The sequence below is a fragment of the Lytechinus pictus genome, chromosome 16, assembly GCF_037042905.1.
Source record: "Lytechinus pictus isolate F3 Inbred chromosome 16, Lp3.0, whole genome shotgun sequence".
Classification (NCBI taxonomy): Eukaryota; Metazoa; Echinodermata; class Echinoidea; order Temnopleuroida; family Toxopneustidae; genus Lytechinus; species Lytechinus pictus.
Window position 1 is genome coordinate 11,964,223 of NC_087260.1, and position 23,767 is coordinate 11,987,989.

Consider the following 23,767-nt stretch of genomic DNA (forward strand, 5'->3'; position numbering starts at 1 on the left):
TGTTTAGTTATATAGCTATCCTGTTTACGATTATAAAAATTGATTAAAACTTTCCATTCTTTATGTAGAAATGTCAAAATTCTTCAGCTCGCGCATCGCGCTCGCATTATTTGATTTTTTAAATACATAATGTATTCATGGCTAACTGCGTGCAGTCTTTAACAGGTAGGGCCTACCTTTTCCACCAGTTAATTTCTGTTCGCGCTTCGCGTTCGTAGTAATTATTTATTTGCATACACATCTTTTTTTAGGAAAACAAACATTGCCCAGAATGTTCAAATTTTTGGAAAATATACATAAGATTTCCCAAAAAAAATAAGCTTCGCGCTCACATTGTATAAATAAGGATTATGATATTATATATTTATGTTGATTTATAAGAATAAAGCCAAGAAGACTACCCCTTCACAGAAACCAAAAATCATCTTCGAGCGGCCGATCGGGAAAATAGAGTTTATAGTTTAGAAGAGCAACAGTTTGCCCAAACGACATTGCAGTATTATGGAAGGACTAACGAATAATAGTATAACACAAAGTTTTATGAGGAAGATGGAATTTTATCTTTGAAATGATTCCAATACTTTTTGAAACGCACATTGTAACATGGTGTATGTGTTGGTTCCAAGACAAAAATTCATCCATAATTACACCAAAATCGTCCTCCTCCTCCTCATCATCATCAGTGGCGGACCGTGACCCGGAGGAGACAAAGCATTGGAGGGGCACGGCATTGTTCACAAACAATAAACCCTCCAATGCTTTGCCTCCTCCGGGTCACGGTCCGCCACTGATCATCATCATCATCAGTTAGCAGCAAATAATTGAGCATAATGAGAAGGATAAGGATAATGATAATATCATTATAAAAATGAAATAACAATGCCTATATAAAAAAAAATAACAATGTCAATGATAGTGAAAAGTATATTATCATTTTAATGGTGGTGATGGTATATGATATATATAATGCTTGTATTAACAAAACAACGAATGTTCCTGGCACCCATATTGGCCACCCCATGCAGAAGAGCTTTTTCTTGAAAAAAAATTCCTTGTTCAGTCAGCCTCACCATGGTGTAATAGGTCTATGGCCTCACAGACTTTTAAAGAATCATGTTAAGTCCCCTAAAAAAAGAAAGGAAATCAGGAATAACGCCCATTCCCCACAGGATTTTTGTAGAAGGACAGCCTTGATCTTAGGGGTCAATATTTCTTAATCTTTAACAAGATCACCCTTTCAGCCCTTATCCTGATTTTCTGATGATAACATTTGATATTTTTATAGGCCAATTATACTGCGAAATGAATTATTTTTTGTTCGTTTGAATTACTGAAAAGAGAAGCACCAGAAAAGAGCCATAAACGGATTACTCTTGTTTTAAAACATGTCAAATGGAGAAACATGGACAAGGAAGTTTACCCGGGAAGTTTATTTAAAGCTCGTTTTCGAAGAAGAAATCCCCCCCCCCCAGTGAGGTCTTAAATCATGATAGTACATTAACATTACCTGTCCAAAGTACATCAAAAGCCTATATAGACATCACGAGGTTATAAAACGGGAAGATTTTGTATTATTTTTTCCACATTGTATTTTGAACTCGATCCACGAACTAAAATCTACTATGGACTTCAAACGCAATTCAGTGCGATTTTTGGTCGGGTTTCTCACCATCATGATCGCCAGCCCGATCGGGGTGCAATCCGGATGCTGCTGCCCTTCACTCTGGACTTCGTTTGGTCAACATTGTTACAGGTAAGCCTGTGGATATATGTAGGCCTATTGTAATTTTTTTTAAAGATTTTGTTGTCAACGTTCCTCTGTGTACACGGTTCTTCTCTGCAGCACCCCATTTCACTGAAATGAAGTACTGCGGAGAAGAACCGTATAGGGCCTACACAGACACCTCTTCAAGATTCTTAAACGTTCCTCCACTTCCAGCTTTCTTATACCCCAAAGTGTCCAAAATCTGAGGGGAAAGATAATTTTGTAATCATATTCTTATGGAACAGCCTTCCTGGAGACATTAAAAAAAAACTTAAAAGATTTATTTTCATTTCTTCTAACTTAACTACCTTAAAAAATCTCGAAAAGAAAGTAGAACTACTACAACCAAAGTACCACCCTCCCCCTCCCCCCAAAAAAAATCAAATCAAATTTGATGAAAAAGGGATCGAGCCATTTTTGGCTGCTTCCCTCTTAGAATGCAAATAGTATTATTTTTTTAATTCGCGTTGATAATTATGTTTTTTTTTACTGTATATTATATTCCTTGTTTTATCCTGAGAAAATAAATCGAATTGAATCAAATTTTTTATATCTACCGCCGTTTTCAGGGCAACTATTCATTGCACTTTTCCCATTTTCCCTTCTATTAACAGATATTTCTCCTACAATATGACGTGGGAACGAGCTGAACAGTTTTGTCGTGGGTTTTCAGTACCTTCTCTTGGAGGGGGTGACCCGGATATGGATACTCTTGGTCACCTTGTGTCTATTCACTCTCAAGCGGAAAACGACTTCGTTTTTACACTTTTCAGATCTTCAGCCCCAAAAGAAGTTGGTCGACTATTCTGTTATCTTCTGTTTAATACAGCGCGTCCCCAAGTCCCTCTGATATGAGGCTGAATTACTTCCAAACTTGAAAATTATTAATGTGTGGATATAGGAAGCTCATCTCATGTTCTATCATCATTCACAATTTCTTTCAAGTTGGTGCACTGATTCCCCTTAAACTTCATTTTTGAAGTTTCTTGCCCTTCTGAACATGCCCAAAATTATGATTTGAAGAGTCTTGATAGGATTAGGGAAGTGTCAATGCTCAGATCATGGATGTAAAAATGGGGTTAACATGCCATAGACAATACAAAAATACATCAATGCTGCAAACTTGGAATGGGCTAAAATGCACCACTGTTACGTAACAAAGTGTATATTCAAAACCGCTGAAGCGAGACCAATGAAATTTTCAAAGAAGTTAGATTATGAAATGAGCTTTCTACTCCCATACATTTAATTGAGAATACTACCACATTTTGGAATTAATTCGGCCCTCTGTCAGAGGGACATTTTTTTGGGACGCGCTGTATAATTTAATCTCCAAGTATTTGATACAATGATTATTTTATTCTAGTCGTTTTCTATTCTTTGACCCAGGTGATTTAAATAATAAAAATGAAGATGATGATAATAATAATGATAATAATAATTATAGTAATAATAATAATAATGATAATAATGATATTAATAATAAGGATAATAATAATATTAATAATGGTGAGGATATAATGATGATGATAATAATGACGACGATGATGATAATATCAATGATAGCAACAACTTTTAATAGTCACTTGCGAATTAAGGTGCTATTTATGACAATATTTGTTTAAACTGAACGAGAAGTTCAGTTACACATACAGACACACCCTCACACACACACACACACGCGCGCACATATTATAGTCAATATCTCTCTCTCACTTCAGTTCATTTTTATTATAAAATATATAATAATGATATAGGTATATTTACTCAGGGAAGCCACTTCAGTTCTGAAAACTCTTCTCCCAGCGGGCCCTGCTATTATTACCCCGCCTTTAGCTGGGCTGCCTAGGTGCTCAAGCATTCAAGGAATTAATCCTGTCGGGTACCCATTCACCTCACCTTGGTTGAGTGCAGCACAATATGGATACATTTCTTGCTGAAGGACATTACGCAATTCAGTTCAATTTTTATTTCGCAAATAAGATGACAAGCAACATACAAGGTAACATTGTAATATAACATTGAAATATTACAAAAAATGTGTGGGGTTTTCCACGAAGGTTTAGAGAAAAAGGCTGGATCACCAAAACATAGTGAAACACAACACCAATAACGATGATTATAAAGTAAAAAGTTCAGTGTAGTAACAAAACCCACTTAAAGTAAGAAAACACTAGATGGAGATAAACATAAAATGACGCTTAACTGTGAAAATTAAACATTTATTTTCTAGAAAACTTTTGCACTGTTTTAAACTAAGATATAGTCTGAGAATTAGTTATCAACTGATGAATCATATCCCATTGTTTGGGACCTAGTGTACATAATTCAATGATTTAGATTCATGGCTGCAATGGACTTGATAGACCATAAGTAATATTTGCTATCTCTCTCTCTTCCATTTTCTATATGTAACCAGCTATTACATGTCGCTTTTCCGCTTTCAATTATCAAATCGTTTTTTTTTTAATTCAAATAAGTTTCTTTCTATTATTTATAGTTAAAATTATCCTGTGTAAATGCACCCTGTACATAGCAGGGGCCGCGGAACGGTTTTCAAAGTGTGGGGGCTGAGCCAAAAGTGGGGGGGGGGGGGGGCTGACCATGCTAAAAATCACAATCATATGGTAATTTTTACGTTTTTGTACACGGTTTTGGAAAAAAGTGGGGGGGGGGGGGGGGCTGAAGCCCCCCAGCCCCCCTCCCCCGGTTCCGCGGCCCCTGCATAGGCATACATTGTAAATTAAAAGGATCAAACACCCTAACACACTAAAAAAAAGGGGTGCAAGAAAGATGCAACTTTGCGGAAAAAGGTGCAGGCCGAGCATAGGTGCATAGTTGCACCTTTCACTTACGGCCGCAACTTTAGAATTAAATAATTTCATTATTTGTTATCTGATTTTGATGACATTTTCAACATTTTGCTCTGTGAATTTTACTCTATTTATTTAGCTATAAATAATTTCAGCCCGGACCATCCCTTTAAACGTGCTCCCATTGAGACATCTGGGGCCCGTTTCATAAAGAGTTGCAACTGTTGTAACTTTGCCATTATGGCAACTACCATGGCAACAGGGCTTAGCAGCCAATCATAATCAAGGTTACAAGGGTAGTTGCCATAATGGCAAAGTTACAACAGTTGTAACTCTTTATGAAACGGGCCCCTGGTCTGCACCTTTAAAGGTGCAAAGTTAACCTATTTTTCTTTATGTGTAGTGGGTAGTTATTATTAATAATAATAATAATATACAGTTCTTGTATAGCGCATATCACATGAATAATGTCTCTATGCGCTTCCAAAGGACTTGGATATTATTACCCCAGCTGTAGCTTGGCAGCCGTAATTACTAAGATTACAGCGCACACGCATTTCAAGGAATAAATTCCTGCCAGGTACCCATTCCCCTCACCTGGGTTGAGTGCAGCACAATGTGGATGAATTTCTTGCTGAAGAAAATTACGCCACGACCCTGTTTCAAAGTCAGAAGACTAGACTGGGCCACAACGCTCCACATTATTTATCTTTCTTCTGCCCTTTCTTACTCTCTCTCTCTCTCCCAGGTGCTCAAGTACATGTGGATTGGACTTCACGATGCGACATTAGATGGCATCCATGTTTGGGTAGACGGCACGGACGTTGGATACACCAATTGGATCCCGGGCCAGCCTGATAATATTGGGCGCGAAGACTGTAGCGAGATAGTGAACACGCGAAGTGATGGTTGGAACGACGTGAGATGCACATTCACCCGAGCGAGTTGCTTCATCTGTAAACTACCATCGTGGTATTAGAATCAGTGGCGTGATGGGCCAGCCATTTTCAAATAGTTTACGAATATTATATAATTACTCATTTCATTAGGAAAGAGTGTCTAGTATCAAACTATTTGATGTGAATTTTGTGTGGTATTTCTTCCAGTTTGAATGAACATGACACTTGTTCAAAACCAAGAAGAAAGAAATTAAGAAATTGCAAATTTTAAATTTTATCTGAATTTCTTTCACATCAGATGAAAAATGGCCTTAGGTTGAAACTGTTTCAAAAGTAGCTTTGCGATTCTCAAATTAAGTCGTAATTCGACGTTTCTGAATCTGAATTTGTTAACTGTATCTCAGGTTGTGCTAAAAAGTTAGTGAACCCCACCAGAATATGAACATTTGTAAAAGTTTTTTTTTATTCTGCCATCTTTTAGATATTTAGTTGTCAAGTCATGTGATAAATTATAACATTCAGAATAGCTTGTTTCTCTGAGCTCGCCGGACATTGTAGCGTTGTTGTCTACATTCACCACTCAGCATGATGAGTGCATTTTTCTGGTGGGGTTTATAAACTTTTTAGCACACTGGATGCCATCTGGTTTAGTAATTCAATTTTTTCATCATCCTGCATGTATAATTCCGTTTGGTCTACAGTACACTACCTGCTGACCTACTGGAAAGAAGACAATGTCACAGTGTGTTCACAGTGTGTATACATAGTGGACTATTGTGATTCACACTGTTAAATCGCTCAAATGTGACAGTGTGAAAACAGTTCCACACTGAGGACACCTTCAGTGTGAACATTCATGGTGTGTTCAAAGAGTAAATTGCCGATTCGTCTACTGAACAACTCGTCCACTCATCACGTGGTCTACCTTCATTTAATTAGTCTAATGCCATTCCGTCCATCAGCATTTCGTCTAACAGTCATTTGGTCCAATAACCATTTAGTCCAATAATCACTATGTGTAATCACCAGTTCGTCTATGACCATTTTGTCTCATAACCAGTTGGTCTAATACCCATTTTCTTTTCAATCATTTAATTTGGTCCAATTAACACATTCCAATTAGACCAAATGGTATATGGACTAAATGGATATTGGACAAACTGGTTATTAGACGAAATGTGGTGGACGAAATGGTTATTAGACCCTGTGGATAGTAGACGAAATGATGTTAGACCTTATGATAGTAGACGAGTTGGTCATTGGACGAATTGGCATTAGACCACCTGGAAATAAACCGTTCAAATAGCGGACTAAGTGAAGTTCCGATTCACACAGATTAAATGATCAGATTTACAGTGTGATGACACCTCCACACTGTGGATTAACATATAGTTTGAGTGTTCACAGTGCGTTTACAAAATGGACTACCAGTATGTGAATATGTTAAAAACACTGTTAAAGTGGTCAAATTAAACAGTGTCACGATGGTTACACACTATGTTCCACAGCGTGACCACACTGTGGTATGAGACAGGGCCACAAATGGTCTAATACTAGTATCCATCTGTCTAATGCCAAGATGGTTCGATCTCGATCTTCGTCTACTCCTAATTTTGCACCCCTTTCAAATAACAGTTGATCTAATCGTCCCTTCACTCTAAATACAAAAGAGCTAATCTGGTCTCAGAGTGAGACGAGGGACTAGTCATTTTGGAGTGGGATTTACATTTTTTGAGAGTGAATTATAGCTCCTGGAGTGAACAGTGTATAGCTTGAGACATTTTCACTCCGAAAAGAGGTAAATGCACTCTCAACAGATGTAAATCCCACTCCAAAACGACCGGCCCCTCGTCTCACTCTGAGAGGAGTGTGATATAAGGACCAGATTAGCGCATTTGTATTTAGAGTGTACAGGGGAAAAACATAGTGTCCTACAGTGTGTGCCACAGTGTGTTCACAGCGTGGAACACAATGTGAATTCACACTCACACTGTTAAATTTGAGCATTTTAAAAGTGTGAATAACTATTCACATCGTCGTCCATGTGAACACGCTGTTAGCATGCAGTCACACTGTCGAAGTGTCCACAGTATGGAAATATCTTCACACTGTTGAATTTGAGCATTTAAAAGTGTGAATAATATTTTCACACAGTCCACTATGTGAACACACTGTGTTCTTTCCAGTAGAGATATTGTGGTGTAAATATTAGACTTGTTATAGCCCGAGTAGACAAAATGTAATGGTAAATGATAATGGTAAATGAGTTAAACGTTAAATGGCAATTTGAACAAATTGTTAGTTCACGAATTGGTTGTAGACGAAATGGGATAAACCACATGAGGCGAGGGGAGACCAAATATGGGCGTGGACAACATGGCCCTGGGAAGCATGGGTGCTTAAGCACCCCCCAAAATTTTCTTAGGGGTGCTGTGTGTGTTTTTCTCGATCGGCAACACCGCCAGATATTCTGAAAGATGTGTAAAAAAGTGGAAAACTGTAACCAAAATGACCTACATTTTGTAATGAAACATTGTTTAATGTTTGTTTTGTTTCTTTTTTTTTAATTCCTCGGGACCAATTTGACCTTCATTTTGTAGTGAAACCTTTTTTTTCTAAATTTACATCAGCACCCCCAGTAAAATATTGTTCAAAGGGCCCTGGTGAACATGCCATATAGTAGACAAGGTTTCAATCAGGTATTAATTCATTTTTTCTGAATCAAAACACATGAACAGTCTAAAGGGGGGGGGGGGGGGGGTCGCAAGGAAATATTTTCAATCAATTGTAACGGTAGCAAATCAGATTACACTGCTTGTTTCGAGAGGCAGTTCGCAATTAATTTCAAGTAAACTTGCAACTGATCGCAAGTTTCTTGCAGCGCCCCAAACAAGGAAACAGAGGGAAAACACAAAATAATGAATGCAAAGTATTTGCTTACATTTTATTGGTATTTAATACAGACTTATTGTACAGTGCAGTAGTGACCCTAAAGTTTGATAATTAGTTCACATTCTCTTATTTAGAGCAGAAATAATCAAAATGTCTTCCTTTTTTGTTAAATAACAATAATTATACAATAATCCTCTCAAAACCTATAGTTGATGACTTTCTATCCAATCTCAATGTTCTTTAGGCGAATGAAGTAAGTCTGTCTTTTTTTTACAGTCTATGGTATAAAGGAAATATAACCTGACATTCTAATATCCTCTATCTTGACTTTATTCTTTGGTTTGATTCGAAGCGTGCTTTGGCCATTTTATGTCATTATTTTTGTTGGCTTAATATTATAGTTGAGTTTACCAGTAACCCTTTGCCATAATGAAAAATTGAATTAAATCAAAGATTAATCGATGACCCAAAGAATGTACAAGAATCTGAAATATTCATTTACATGATTATAGTAAACTTAGTTCAATATTACGCTTTAAAATCTTTTGTGCAAGGTGTAATATATAGGCTATACTTAATCTAAAGTGATTTTTATCTACATCACGATTCATATTTACTGTGAAAATAAACCACATTATACCATTTTGACTACCATGAATATCTTTTTGATTGATTTATCTCTACGTGTTGTGCGGCAAAAAATACAAAATGAGAATTTTCACAATTGGGTCTGTTCACTAAAATGCCAAATTGTTAGCATTACCAATCATTTAACATCTTTCTTGAAATAACTGTTCGTCGCTCTTTCATATCCTAAGGTGTTTACGTTTACACGATGCACGTCGGATTCAAGAACATAGAAAATCTATTGTCGAATGCCCTTCATGAGAATGAACAACCAAGGAGTCTTTGTCGAAAATTGGTGAATCCACACAGAAGTTCATTCCTTGATTCTGGACAAACGGCATAGTTGCAATTTTTCGTCAGCTCAGAAACGAAACTGCTGTTCCGGTTCACCAATTTTCGACAAAGACTTCCCAGCTGTTCTTTGTCATTTGAAAGGCACTTTTAATATATTCACTGTATTCTTGAATCCACCCCCTTGCAATTGCGAAAGCACCGTGATTTACATGATCAGAGAGATCAGACTGGACTAGCTGACAACGGGGAGCTCTCAAAATACTCATTCAAAACCCATTCTTTTCTTAAATAATTATTTCTTTTGTTAAATATTCTTTCGGGTTTTTATGAACTAACCTTGATCATAAATATATGCTTAATGGATCATACTGAAAATAAAGCAAACTATCGTTCCAGAATGACCTTTTTCAATTTTATGTTTCAATACATTGTCATGAAATATTAAGGTGACCCTGATGCATTATCGATTCCATAGAGATAGAACGGCTTGTTATAATCACTCGGGTCGCGTTCGCGTTCGAAATCACTCGGGTCGCGTTCGAAATCACTCGGGTTTTGGATTTTTGGCGATTTTTTTTTATTTCGATGGGATTTTTTTTTCTAACGGTGTCTTCAATGGGACAAACACGCTGGGAAAATAAAATGAAATTCAAATTCTAGTTTCGTTTTAAGCCGGCAAGTGCCTTAAATAAAAGGCACTCGCCTACTGCTTAACATAACAAACAAGCAAATCAGCCATGTGGCTCAACTATCCTAGAATACATCCAGACTTCTACTGTTTTTATACGAGGACTCCGAGTCGGAACTTGCCATATCTGCCACATCGATATTACATCGTCATTCCCATGTACGGACATGTATGCCTGCATGCAATGGCCCCAAGGCGGGACCCGGCCACGGTCGGACACGGCGTGCATCGGTAGCATGGAGCAAGGTAACGTGAGTCCAGCCGAGTTAGATCCCACGTTACAGTGCCAGTCAGTCTGCAGCTCGTCCGAAAGTATTTTATTCAGCGGTATGCATAGCCAGCCATCCGTGGTTTAATGCATATATACGTAATTAGACCAAAAGCTTCGGTCTCCAATCTGTAATGTTCGTTGTTCCGCTGAACTCCTTTAGCTCCACTCACCAATACAGAGACCGAAGTTCTAGCTCGATCTGTACAGGGACTCAATGGCCATATGTTTATGCATTAAGTTCCAATAAAACGGGGAAGTGAAGTTGCGCGACAGCCGAAGCAATTAGTTACTGTTTTTCCCCTTTTAAGTTTATTTTCTCTTTTTTTGGTGCATTTTAGGACAAAAAGGAATAATAATATTTATTTGATACAGTTCTTTCCATATATTTTTATGAAATAAAGACAAAAATCGATGAGCGCCGTCTGGGGGATTTTGCATTGTTAACCCCGTAATGATGGTTGCACCATAGCGAGCCGTCTGTGTACGAGGAGAAATAAAAATGTTAAAAAACTCGAAACAGACGGCTGCCAGCTCTCTAATACGTAATGAGCATTGAGGACGATCTTTCCGATAGGCGTTTTAAAATTCTGCTCTTAACTATTGTCCATTTCTCATAAAATTTGTCTTATTTTATAGATAAAATGGCCATATCATGTTTTAAGTAACTGGAGACCTAAAAAATTCCCTACCTAAATTCTCGAAACATTGCATTAGGTGATGTGCTTAATTGATCTTCTTTGTGCTCGCGTGCCAAACGTATACGTTGAGCTGAACGGGGATCAGTCTCTCTCTCTGTCTCTCCTACCTTTCCGAAATTAAAACGGTCCTTCGATCGGACATAGTTATTTAGACGCAGGACAAATAATGCTCTGACAACCAAACTAACTTTTCGTCAGCATCGGTAAAAATGTGAATGGGCTTTTAAAAACTAATACTAAAACTGATCTAAAATTGATCTTAGATCGATTTTAAATTAATTTTAAAATCGTAATTGTACCTGTTCTAATTAACCGATTTTAAAATCGGCTCCCGATTTTACCCGATTTTACCACAATCGGCGCGATCACCTGCCAATCTTCGATCATGCCCCTTGAAGGAAAAATCGGATATAAAATATCGGCGTAGATCTAGTTACAGTGCGTGGTCGTTCAAAACATATTTCAAGATTTTTTTGAGGTGCTAGCTATTTAGAGGTCGCATTAATCAGAAAGAAAGACGCAGTATTATCTCTGACGATGTTTACGAGGATAGATATCTTCTCTTCAACCTCGTGGTGATAGCGGACGCCGCCGTGAACTTTTAAAGGTCGTATTACCGACGGACATCACTGCACTACTCTCTTACCTCCTTTATGATGATAGACACTTATCTTCAACCTCGTGGTGATAGCGGACCCCGCTTCTTTTATATTTGTTCTTGGTTATCAAAAGTTAATTTCTGAAGATAGTGATAAATTGATTTGAAAACGTTACTTCCCCACAGCATTTTAATAACATGTTCCGAATCATCGCGCGTGCTTGCGACTTCTATTACATTTTAATTGCACTTGCGCCTTTAAGATGATGCATTTTATTTAAGGCATTTGCTGGCTTAAAACGAAACTAGAATTTCAATTTCATTTTATTTGCCCAGCGTGTTTGTCCCATTGAAGACACCGTTAGAAAAATATCGCATCGAAATAAAAAAAAAAATCGCCAAAAATCCAAAACCCGAGTGATTTCGAACGCGACCCGAGTGATTTCGAACGCGAACGCGACCCGAGTGATTATAATAAGCCGATAGAACAGTGCAAAATAGATGACTAGATTAAAATAAATAAATCATGTCTTCCTAAATATTTATTTAAATTGAAGTTTTTAACACAATGGAATAAATTTGCAGCACATCTACAGTGTACTTAGAAATTTGTGGTTTCTTTCTTTCATTTTCAGTTGATTACATATTCACTTAGTAACAAGTATTTTTTTTTCATTTCTACATTGATTTGTTTGAGGCAAAGTGAAATAAAATCTTACACACATGTTACAAATGAAAGTTGAATCTTCACCAAGTTGCAGCGACTGAATATTTTATTTATTTATTTATTAGAAAATATTTATTCAGGATAAAAAGATCAGCTGAATTGCTGTTTTACATCAATGTCCTGATTTAACAGGGATAAAAACATATAAAGTTTCAATAATATCATGATGCAAAATACATATAAATATTTGAACTAAGCTACTAAAATATAATAAAAAATACTGTAAATAATTATGTTAAGACATTGAAGAAATGAGATTACTTAGCTACTGAAATATGACAATAAATTACTGTAAACAATTATATCATGAAAAAAAAATGAAATTCAGTTCGAACTAGTTAAGTAATCACGGCAATATAATCTGATAACACCACCCCAACCTTTCACAGGCAAACCCAGACCTGTCCCCGACCAGTAGAATCGTTACAATGATGTTTCATATGATAAGTATCATCATCACGTGATTCAAGAAAGGTAAACAATATGGGAAAGAATCTCTTCAAAAATACGATACTTAAAAAAAAAAACATAATCGTATTCAATTTCATTTTGGTGTATTTACCCGCGCAATCATATTGAGGACGATGTCTGTGTTTTCGTCATTGCTCAAGTTGGTCACCTGATCATCATCACGTGATTCAAGAAAGGTCAAAGGTGAGTCGAGCACAATAAAGGCGTGTACGATTTTTCCACCGCTATCCTGAGGAAAGGGGAAAAAACTATATTTTTTAAAATCAAAATCAATTTTATACTTGGTTAACAAGAATGAAATATATATACTGTTTTCTTTGTAATAGAATACTAGTGAATAACTTTCATTATTACTACTAATCTTTTTGAGAGTCTTAATACCGGGACCAAGAGGTGAAGCTGTTGTAATTCTGGTGTACAAAAAGAAAAAAAAAACATTGATGTGTTCTGCGAATTATCTTCACAAAATAAACATGAATCCCCGTTAAATCAATTACTTGATCTTTAGCACTGATTGACGAAATAAAAAGAGAAAAGGGATGCATAGCACGACCAGATTTATAAAGATTTATTAATGTAAAAATCAATGTAAGTTTGAATAATTCTAAACATTTCATTTCTAAAAATGTGCAGATTCTGTGCACATCAATGAAAATTTTCAAAATGCATAAATGGGTATATTCCTTGTATTTATTTATCTTAAAATTACCCGTGGGGATTTTCAGTTAGTTCCCGACGGGCCCTATTCATTTGATTTGAAAATGATTTTCTTATTAAAAAAGCTCATAGTAGCCCAAAGATAAATTGGGTGGAATTTTCATTACAAAATGAAAATACAACAAATATTAGTAATCGAGTGATAATACTTCACTGTAACATGTACATAAATTAATGAATTGGGGGAAAATGAATAAGAAATAATTAAAATATAACTGACTGTTTGGACTGCAATTCGGTTCATGTTGAGTGTGACGTCATTCCACAGCCCCGATTCCTTCAATCTTTCCACTGCTTTTGTGACGTCACGTTGAATCGCATTGGCTTCTAAGCGTCCGAGAGGGCGTCTGTTAAGTTTCATCCATTCCCCAAGCCGTTCTGGTGAAGGGTCGGGCAAGGACGTGAATGCAGATATGATTGAGGTGTCGTCAAAGATACTACCTTCTGTAACAGAGCGATGAACCATTGAATATAGTATTAAGTATAACTAACTTTGAGAGTAAATCCTGAGTGAGAACTGGCTGAACAGTCGCACCAACGAAACCGAATCCAAACTGACAGATTGTGCCAATCGAAATGACGTAACAGATTTGGTCGGTTTGGAGTCCAGTTCGTACGTGTGACGCACTGTAGCATAAGGCCGTGACCCGGAAGAATAGTGAATTTTCGCAAATGCATCGGAGACAGATTCTACAACATAGTATATCTATTGAAAAATGTCTGTCAAAATACAATGAATAGCTGAGAGGTCTTTGTCGAAAATAGGTGACAGCCGGGAGGCGAAATTATTTTTCCCACCGAGTTCTGGACCAACATATGAATATTCATGACTTGCGTCTTCGGATTAAGAGTACGCATGCGCGTGGACTTTGCCACTGAATTAGCATCGTCAAATTACCGGTACCCTTACATAGTTACGTAGACCTTATACTAGGCTTATATCTATATCCAATTCTTAAACACTTAATCAAACTAGCTGCCATTAATGGCAAGACATGTGCTAGGGTAGGGCTCGCTTAGGCTAGCGCATTAACTTTACCTCAAATCTGGACCTGTCTAATGCCTAATAATAGGAATAGCCGACTAATTGCATGGTTAACTTCGAACTGGTTAATTCCGAATTTTACGTTTGATTATAGGTTTGGACCAATATTAGCTTATTTACCATGGTTTAATATGTCTAGTCCGTATACAGAACCAGTTGTAGATCTAAAAAAAATATCTTAGTTCTAGTCTAGTCTCTATAGATCTAGACTCTGATCTACGCTGTATCAGCATGGAACCACTAGGTATACCAAAGGGGGGGGGGGGGGGAGCAGACTGCCCCCATGACGAGTCACAACTGATCCAGGGGACGTCCCCTCTTTTGAACGTGAAGATCTTCTCTCTTTTTTTGTCAATTTTTTCAGCTAAGAAATCCTTAATTTGGGGTGAAGACGGGGATTAAGATCACTGACGTTAATTTGTTCCTGACGTTAGAATACATTCCATGCACGCACTGGCGTACCTAGGATTTTCCAAAAGGGGGCACATTTTTTTTTGAGGATATTTCGTCCGCGAAAAAATGTGACAAGCCCCCCCCCCAAAAAAAAAAAAAAATATGGATATGACAAAATTGAAGACTGTGTTCAAGTTTACCAAATCTTTTTAGAATATCATTAAGACTTAAACATTCTTGTTGGCCAAAGAAAATAATAAAAGAAAAATCCTATTAGAATAGAAATCAACCTTGTTATCGTTCTTTAGAGTTAGCTATGTTTAAAGTATGAAAATTGTTGTCAAAATTGCAGTCAGATGTCAAACTTATTCTTGTCATCAAAGCACTATTATCTTGATCATGATCATTATTATTTACTGGCATTAGTCACGATTACAACACATTACCAATACATAGTGCTATTTTTCATAACTGATGTATTCTTTGTTTGAAAAATCTTGATAATGGTGACAATTACAATAGATGACACTGTTAGTACACTTACTACTGCTGCTACTACTGGTAACTGGGAGTATTGACCATTAATGTCAATAAATATAAAAAACAATAAATTGAAACATTTGTAATTACTTATTTAAAACAAATGAAAGTACACAAAGCCTTGAAAATGCCTTGAAATTTCAAGGCTCAAATCCTCAAGGCCAAGGCTTGAATGTTCAAGGCAAAGGCTTTGAAAAAGTAGGCCTTAATGCGCCTTAAGGCCAAGGCCGAGCATCATTAAGGCACTACAACACTGATTAGTACTAGGCATTAGACAGGTCCAGATTTGAGGTAAAGTTAATGCGCTAGCCTAAGCGAGCCCTACCCTAGCACATGTCTTGTCATTAATGGCAGCTAGTTTGATAAGTGTTTAAGAATTGGATATAGATATGGTCTACGTAACTATGTAAGGGTACCGGTAATTTGACGATGCTAATTCATTCTGAGCAACGTGAATGCTTACGACCGGCACTGGTCGTGGCAAAGTCCACGCGCATGCGTACTCTTAATCCGAAGACGCAAGTTATGAATATTCATATGTTGGTCCAGAACTCGGTGGGAAAAATAATTTCGCAGCCGGGAGAGCCGATCATTGTAAGTTTCGAAGCTGACGAGAAATTGCAAATATGTAATTTGTCCAGAGTCACGGACGAAACTGCTGTTTTGATGCATCGATTTTCGACAAAGACTGCTTTGTCATGAGAGGCTTTTTGACAATAGATTCTCTACGTTCCAGAAAGCATCTGCGTCGTGTTGCGAAAACTCCCCAATGGTAAGAAGTGAACGTCTGTAGAAAGAAAGAGAAAGAGAGGGGAAGAGAGAAAGACAGAAAGAGAGAGAGAGAGAGAGAGAGAGAGAGAGAGGGGGTCGTACTTACCCATGGTCTTGTCTTCATATTTCATACTTCGACTAGCCGCGGACTTACGTCTCCTTTGGCGTATTGATGCGAGGGTGTAGAGGTACGGATTGAGGGATGAATTGACTGGGAGCACGAACACTGCTGTCCATGCATATACCTGTGAAGAAGATACACCAATCAGTTTAAAAGAGTGTAATCTTTAATAACACTTTCGCATATACCTGAAAAGTATATATACACCAAATAGATAAAAGACTGCCATATTGAATAACGCTCGCATTTTTACACCTATCAGTGAAAGACAGTCGTATGGAATAAATCTCCCGCGTATTCCTGAAAAGTAAACATACCCCAATCATTTAAAAGACTGACATACTAAAAAACAATCTTGCATATGCCTGTCAAGTAAATATAAACCAATCAGTTCAAAGACTGTCATACACTATTGCATATACCTGAAGAGTTGATATACACCAATTAGTTAAAAGACTGTCATATTGAATGCCACTCTAACATATACCTGAAAAGTCTATACACCAATCAGTTAAAAGATTGTCATATTAAATAACACTCTTGCATACACCCCTTGTCAATAAATAGGTCTACCTAGTTTTGATGTATTGAAGATAACGTTCATTTTCATCATGTTATGTGTAGTATCGGGTAATTTGGGTTAGTCCCCAATCTATTCTTGCCTCTGATCAGTGGCGTAACAGGCGGGGGGGGGGGCAGGGGGGGCAAGCTGCCCCCCCTGGCGGAGCTCACCGGGAAAAAAAAAACGGGAACAAGAAAAAAAAGGGGGGAAGAAAGGGAAAGGGAAAGGAAAGAAAAAAAGAGGAAAGGGGAAAAAGGAAAGGGGAAGGGGAAAAGGAAAGAGAAAGGGAAAAGAAAAGAAAAGAAAACTATAAAAAAAACATCAAAAGGGAAAACGGGAAAAGGAAGGAAAGAAGAACAACTGAGAAAAAATAAATTCTCCCCGATATACAAATACATTAGCCTGATCAGTAATACAGGGAAATAAATTAAAGATGACAAAAAGGCAAACAAATATGAGGCGCCGAATGTACCAATATTATATAGAACAATTATTTGTTATATAATCATTATTTATTAAATAATAACTATTATTTATATATAATTTACATTTTATTTGTAAATAACTACTATTATATAAAATATCATTTCTAATTATTTATATATAATTCCAAGTAATACTTCATTATTTGTAAATAATAATAGTTCGACATTCCATTATTTATAAATAATGATTATTTGTTTTTCATTATTTATAAATAATGATTATTTGTTTTTCATTATTCATAAATAATGATTATTTGTTTTTCATTATTTATAAATAATGATTATTTGTTTTTTCATTATTTACAAATAATGATTATTTGTTTTTCATTATTTATAAATAATGATTATTTGTTTTTCATTATTTATAAATAATTTGTTGAGTTTTCCATTATTTATAAATAATGATTATTTGTTAAATAATGAAAACGTCTACTTCATTATTTATAAATAATTTTTTCGAGTGCACCATTATTCTCATTATTTATAAATAATCATTATTTAATGTTCGAGTTTTCCATTATTTATAAATAAAGATTATTTGTTAAATCTACTTCATTATTTATAAATAATAATTTTGTTTCAATATCCCATTAATCATTATTTATAAACAATTTTTACAGTTTGCCATTATATACAAATAATCATTATTTATATACAAATAACCATTATTTATTAAATAATGCCATTATTTATTAAATAATGCCATTATTTATTAAATAATGGAAAACTCGCTATAACATGCAAATGTGGGACCGCCCATGATATGAATATTCATGATGCGATTTCCTTTTTCGTGATTTTTCTTCACAAATTTTTGTCCATTTCCTCTTCATAATGACATTTCTTGAAGCAATTTTCTAGGGATATGGTCTGATTGTAATATTCTTCATTTTCTATATAACTTCGTCTTCGTAGAAATATCAAAAAGTGTAATTTTATACGATTTTTCCTACAGTTCACAATCCCCATAGGCGCGCGTGTACGGTAGGGACAACCGGTGAATCGACGGAGTGCTCTTCATCGAAATACTACGTTGGTTGGTCCCCGGAAGTGGCGGGCGGAATTTAGCCCGAATCCTCGATGGAAGTCGATCAAGTGCATATGAGCTGAGAGAGTGAAATATCAGTGTACTTGTACAGGCCCTTCTACTTTTTATAAATATTTCTTGTTGCTTTTTTTGTTAAGTTAATTTTTCCTGGTGTAGAGATAAGTTTCAGTTCTAATAATGCACTTCAAATACATTTTGGAGTGTCTGTTTGAGGCGTTTGGGGCGATTTCACCCTGGCCCCAAAATGCTCGCAACGACAATACGGGGGCATCATGACCCCTAAATTTTCAAAAACTTATTTTTCTATTGAAAATTATCACAAAATTCACCAAAAGTGTGCACGAAAGCCTTCGTATTTCACTTTTAAAACTCCAAAAAGTGCCCAAATGACAAGCTTGGTCGCTTCGCTGTGTCGCTTTCAACTTGAGAACGTTTACGCGTCTGCTTCGATATATCCCCCCCCCCCCCTCCTCCGAAAGAAATTCTGTATACGGCCATGCTCTAAAGAGCCTGGCACATTGATTTATGTATACTTTCATTTTCATTATTTTTATCTCATTATCAACATGGCCTTACGCATAATTTTTTCCAGGGGGGCCGGGGCCGGAGCATGACGCGCGTAAACTTTCTCAAAAAAATCTTGAAAGCGAGACAGCCACGGGACCAAGCCCAAATGACAAGCTTGGTCGCTTCGCTGTCTCGCTTTCAACTTGAGAACGTTTACGCGCGTCTGCCCCCACCCCCCGAAAGAAATTCTGTGAACGGCCATGCTCATAAGAGCATATGGCACATTGATTTATATGTACTTTTCATTTTCATTATTTTTATCACATTATCATCATGGCCTTACACAGAATTTTTACGGGGGGGGGGGGGGAGCAGCTAGGACACGCGTAAAGTTTCTCAAAAAAATCTTGAAAGCGAGACAGCGACGCGACCAAGCTCAAATGACAAGCTTGGTCGCTTCGCTTTTTCAAGATTTTTATGAGAAAGTTTACGCGCGTCATGCTCCGGCCCCGGCCCCCCTGGAAAAAATTATGCGTAAGCTAGGCCATGTTGATAATGAGATAAAAATAATGAAAATGAAAGTATACATAAATCAATGTGCCAGGCTCTTTAGAGCATGGCCGTATACAGAATTTCTTTCGGAGGAGGGGGGGGGGGGGGATATATCGAAGCAGACGCGTAAACGTTCTCAAGTTGAAAGCGACACAGCGAAGCGACCAAGCTTGTCATTTGGGCACTTTTTGGAGTTTTAAAAGTGAAATACGAAGGCTTTCGTGCACACTTTTGGTGAATTTTGTGATAATTTTCAATAGAAAAATAAGTTTTTGAAAATTTAGGGGTCATGATGCCCCTGTATTGTCGTTGCGAGCATTTTGGGGCCAGGGTGAAATCGCCCCAAACGCCTCAAACAGACACTCCAAAATGTATTTGAAGTGCATTATTAGAACTGAAACTTATCTCTACACCAGGAAAAATTAACTTAACAAAAAAAGCAACAAGAAATATTTATAAAAAGTAGAAGGGCCTGTACAAGTACACTGATATTTCACTCTCTCAGCTCATATGCACTTGATCGACTTCCATCGAGGATTCGGGCTAAATTCCGCCCGCCACTTCCGGGGACCAACCAACGTAGTATTTCGATGAAGAGCACTCCGTCGATTCACCGGTTGTCCCTACCGTACACGCGCGCCTATGGGGATTGTGAACTGTAGGAAAAATCGTATAAAATTACACTTTTTGATATTTCTACGAAGACGAAGTTATATAGAAAATGAAGAATATTACAATCAGACCATATCCCTAGAAAATTGCTTCAAGAAATGTCTTTATGAAGAGGAAATGGACAAAAATTTGTGAAGAAAAATCACGAAAAAGGAAATCGCATCATGAATATTCATATCATGGGCGGTCCCACATTTGCATGTTATAGGAGTTTTCCATTATTTAATAAATAATGGCATTATTTAATAAATAATGGCATTATTTAATAAATAATGGTTATTTGTATATAAATAATGATTATTTGTATATAATGGCAAACTGTAAAAATTGTTTATAAATAATGATTAATGGGATATTGAAACCAAATTATTATTTATAAATAATGAAGTAGATTTAACAAATAATCTTTATTTATAAATAATGGAAAACTCGAACATTAAATAATGATTATTTATAAATAATGAGAATAATGGTGCACTCGAAAAAATTATTTATAAATAATGAAGTAGACGTTTTCATTATTTAACAAATAATCATTATTTATAAATAATGGAAAACTCAACAAATTATTTATAAATAATGAAAAACAAATAATCATTATTTATAAATAATGAAAAACAAATAATCATTATTTGTAAATAATGAAAAAACAAATAATCATTATTTATAAATAATGAAAAACCAATTATCATTATTTATAAATAATGAAAAACAAATAATCATTATTTATAAATAATGAAAAACAAATAATCATTATTTATAAATAATGAAAAACAAATAATCATTATTTATAAATAATGGAATGTCGAACTATTATTATTTACAAATAATGAAGTATTACTTGGAATTATATATAAATAATTAGAAATGATATTTTATATAATAGTAGTTATTTACAAATAAAATGTAAATTATATATAAATAATAGTTATTATTTAATAAATAATGATTATATAACAAATAATTGTTCTATATAATATTGGTACATTCGGCGCCTCATAAACAAAAGCGGGAAATGAAGGCAGAATGGAATTAGCCAAAATCTAAATTGGAAAACAAAGAAAAGGGACAAGATATCGTCGTACACTACCGGGCTGCCGAGGATTTAAGATAACGAGCGGGAAGAAAGATGGATGGTATATATAGCATAATTTCGTATAAAAGTCTATCATAAACTTGCTAAATCTCCAAAGCTACCGGGGGCTCTGTCCAAGAGTCAAGACCCCGTGCAGTGGGGGCTCTTCATCTGTAACCTTTAATGGGTTCTATAGCGGGCGTTGAAGCACTGGCGTACGGGGGGGGGGGTGGTTCCACAGCCAAGGGCCGGAAAAGAAAATAAAGGAGATATATGACATGATCTTTGCTGTGATGTAAGAATCTATCACATAATTAGAATTTAATTTTAACAGGCCATTTTTCTTTCTGGCTCGCTTCGCTCGCTGGTGACTTTTTACAAATTTTCCCACATTTGCTATGGTGTGCCCCTCACAATATTTGGATGATTACGATACACAACTGCATTGAATTTATGTGTTGTGTGAAAGCTATACAAATACACACGCAATTTGATTAAAATAAGTGGCCATCTGTTAAGGTTTAAAATGGCTTTAATATCAAGAGGTTCCGGGACTCTGCCCTGGACCCCACCCATAAAGCACTGCTATATGGATGAGTTTGGACCAAGGCCCCCAAAATTCTACAACCAAAGGAAAGTGTATTATATATTTCTGAATATCACGTTAAAATCTATCTTCATGTTAGATTCTCATGAAAAGGTGATTTTTTTTAATCTCGCTCGCTTCGCTCGCTCGGGCGTACAAAAAAAAAGAGAGAAAAAAGGAAAAGAGAGGAGGTTGAAATATGATATCATCTGTTTAACATTATGTCAAAATCTATCACAAAATTTGATTTTTGCAATAAAAATGTCAAAATTTTTTGCTCGCTCGCTTCGCTCGCTCGCATTTATATATATATATTTTTGCCCGATACGCCATATCGCCCCCTCAAAATTTTTGCCTTATGACGCCATTGCCTGTTCCATGATATGACCGGGAATTTTTTGGCTCTTGCCCCCCCTGGCCACCGACCCCTGTTACGCCGCTGCCTCTGATGATCTGATCAGGGTTCCGTTTCATAAAGACTTACTATTAATAATAACAAATGCACAATTTCTATAACTAATTTATAATCAGCCAATGAGATTGAAGGATTTCAGTAGCTTTTAACTGTTATTGCAAATCTGTTATAACTAGTTTTGTGAAACTGGGCCCAGATCTGAGGTCTACTTACCTGCGCAGAAATGGTCAAAGTTCCACTTGCGGACATCAAGCCCATGATGATGATCGGTAACCAACAGACCAGATCTGTACCAACAACCAGCGCCATCTTAGATGCCAACTTTAGGTTTTCAGCCAATCGCATATCCTCCTTTGACGTGTTCTTCTTCCCGGCTAAACGCTGCTTCGACAGCTGGAATGTGCAATAGATGGCTATGTAGCTTATGAGAGTCACCAGGAACGCGGCGAAGTTGAGACCGATGAACAAGGAGATGGAGTAATGCCATCCTGCAGGACGATCCACAGTCAACGGCAAAGCCAGACAGACTCCGGATTGACCATAGAACTGACCCTCGACGAAAGACGGGATAAGAGTTGGGAGAATACCAAGAAAGGCTGCAGTTACCCAGATAACCAGTCCGACCACCCGGGCACCGCGGACTGAAAGGTGGAATTCGGGTTTGAAAGGCAGCACTACGTGAAAACACCTATCCACGCTGATGACCATGATCAGAAACACCGAAGCCTCGCTGGAAACAACGGAAGTGATTCCAGCAAGCTTGCAGAGGACACTACTCTGCCAGTCATCAGCATGGGCAGCATATTCGCCATGGTAGTAGACATCGGCTGACGCTATGGTAATCATGTACAGACCCATCAAGAAGTCCGAGACGGCTAGGTTCGTGATCATACTAGATTGAACTGTCGTATATCGCCCCCATCCGGAATTGACCAGTCTGTAGCCAATGACGAGGATGTTGCCAATGAAAGCACTGGTTCCGAGAATCCAGATGAAGATTCGAAGGATGTTGTTGGCCATGAGATCTTTGCAAGATGAAAACTGGTCACGTGGTGCATTGCAATTGGGGGAATCCCCTAATCCAGCCAGGCAGCACAAAAGGTATTTGTCAGCATACCTGCGTAAGTTACAAAAATATCAATTGCATCTTTCACCTTCATATGAACAATATTCATCTGTTCTCTGGATTTTGGATTGAAAGTCGAAGGTAAATATGGTAAAGGAACACCACAATGCATGGATAAAATGTTAATATGAATAATGCGATAAAATTGACAAATGTATATATTGTGTGAGCCTCACAAAATACATTTGCACATCTTTAAACCCTCATATTTCTAGTAGCTCAGTTTCAGCCACTAAGCATATACTGTCAAAATAATAGTACGTAAAATTTGTCTTCCCGCCTTTTTTCTGCATAAGCTAGAAGATATTGACGTGATCACAATTAGGAGACTACCAATGGAACTTTGGGTTTCCATCCAAAATAGGACATAAAAGAATATCTAACAACAATTAAACTCCAATTCTTATAT

The 23,767-nt window shown here is 36.7% G+C and overlaps 2 protein-coding genes across 2 annotated transcripts; one reads left to right on the top strand and one right to left on the bottom strand.

The window, feature by feature from the left end:
* The first annotated feature begins 1,600 nt into the window (after nucleotides 1-1,600).
* LOC129278813 (echinoidin-like) lies at nucleotides 1,601-5,567 on the top strand. The gene is made up of 3 exons (XM_064111476.1): nucleotides 1,601-1,753; nucleotides 2,380-2,557; nucleotides 5,327-5,567. The coding sequence occupies exons 1-3, from the start codon at nucleotides 1,623-1,625 to the stop codon at nucleotides 5,555-5,557; spliced, it is 540 nt and encodes a 179-aa protein (XP_063967546.1). The 5' UTR covers nucleotides 1,601-1,622; the 3' UTR covers nucleotides 5,558-5,567.
* Nucleotides 5,568-12,816: 7,249 nt separating this feature from the next.
* LOC135157122 (G-protein coupled receptor GRL101-like) lies at nucleotides 12,817-23,301 on the bottom strand. Its single transcript, XM_064111682.1, has 4 exons — nucleotides 22,446-23,301; nucleotides 16,316-16,454; nucleotides 13,681-13,904; nucleotides 12,817-12,972 (listed from the first exon to the last, which is right to left on the bottom strand). Exons 1-4 carry the CDS (start codon nucleotides 23,250-23,252, stop codon nucleotides 12,817-12,819), a joined length of 1,326 nt encoding a protein of 441 aa, XP_063967752.1. The 5' UTR covers nucleotides 23,253-23,301.
* Nucleotides 23,302-23,767: the final 466 nt, after the last annotated feature.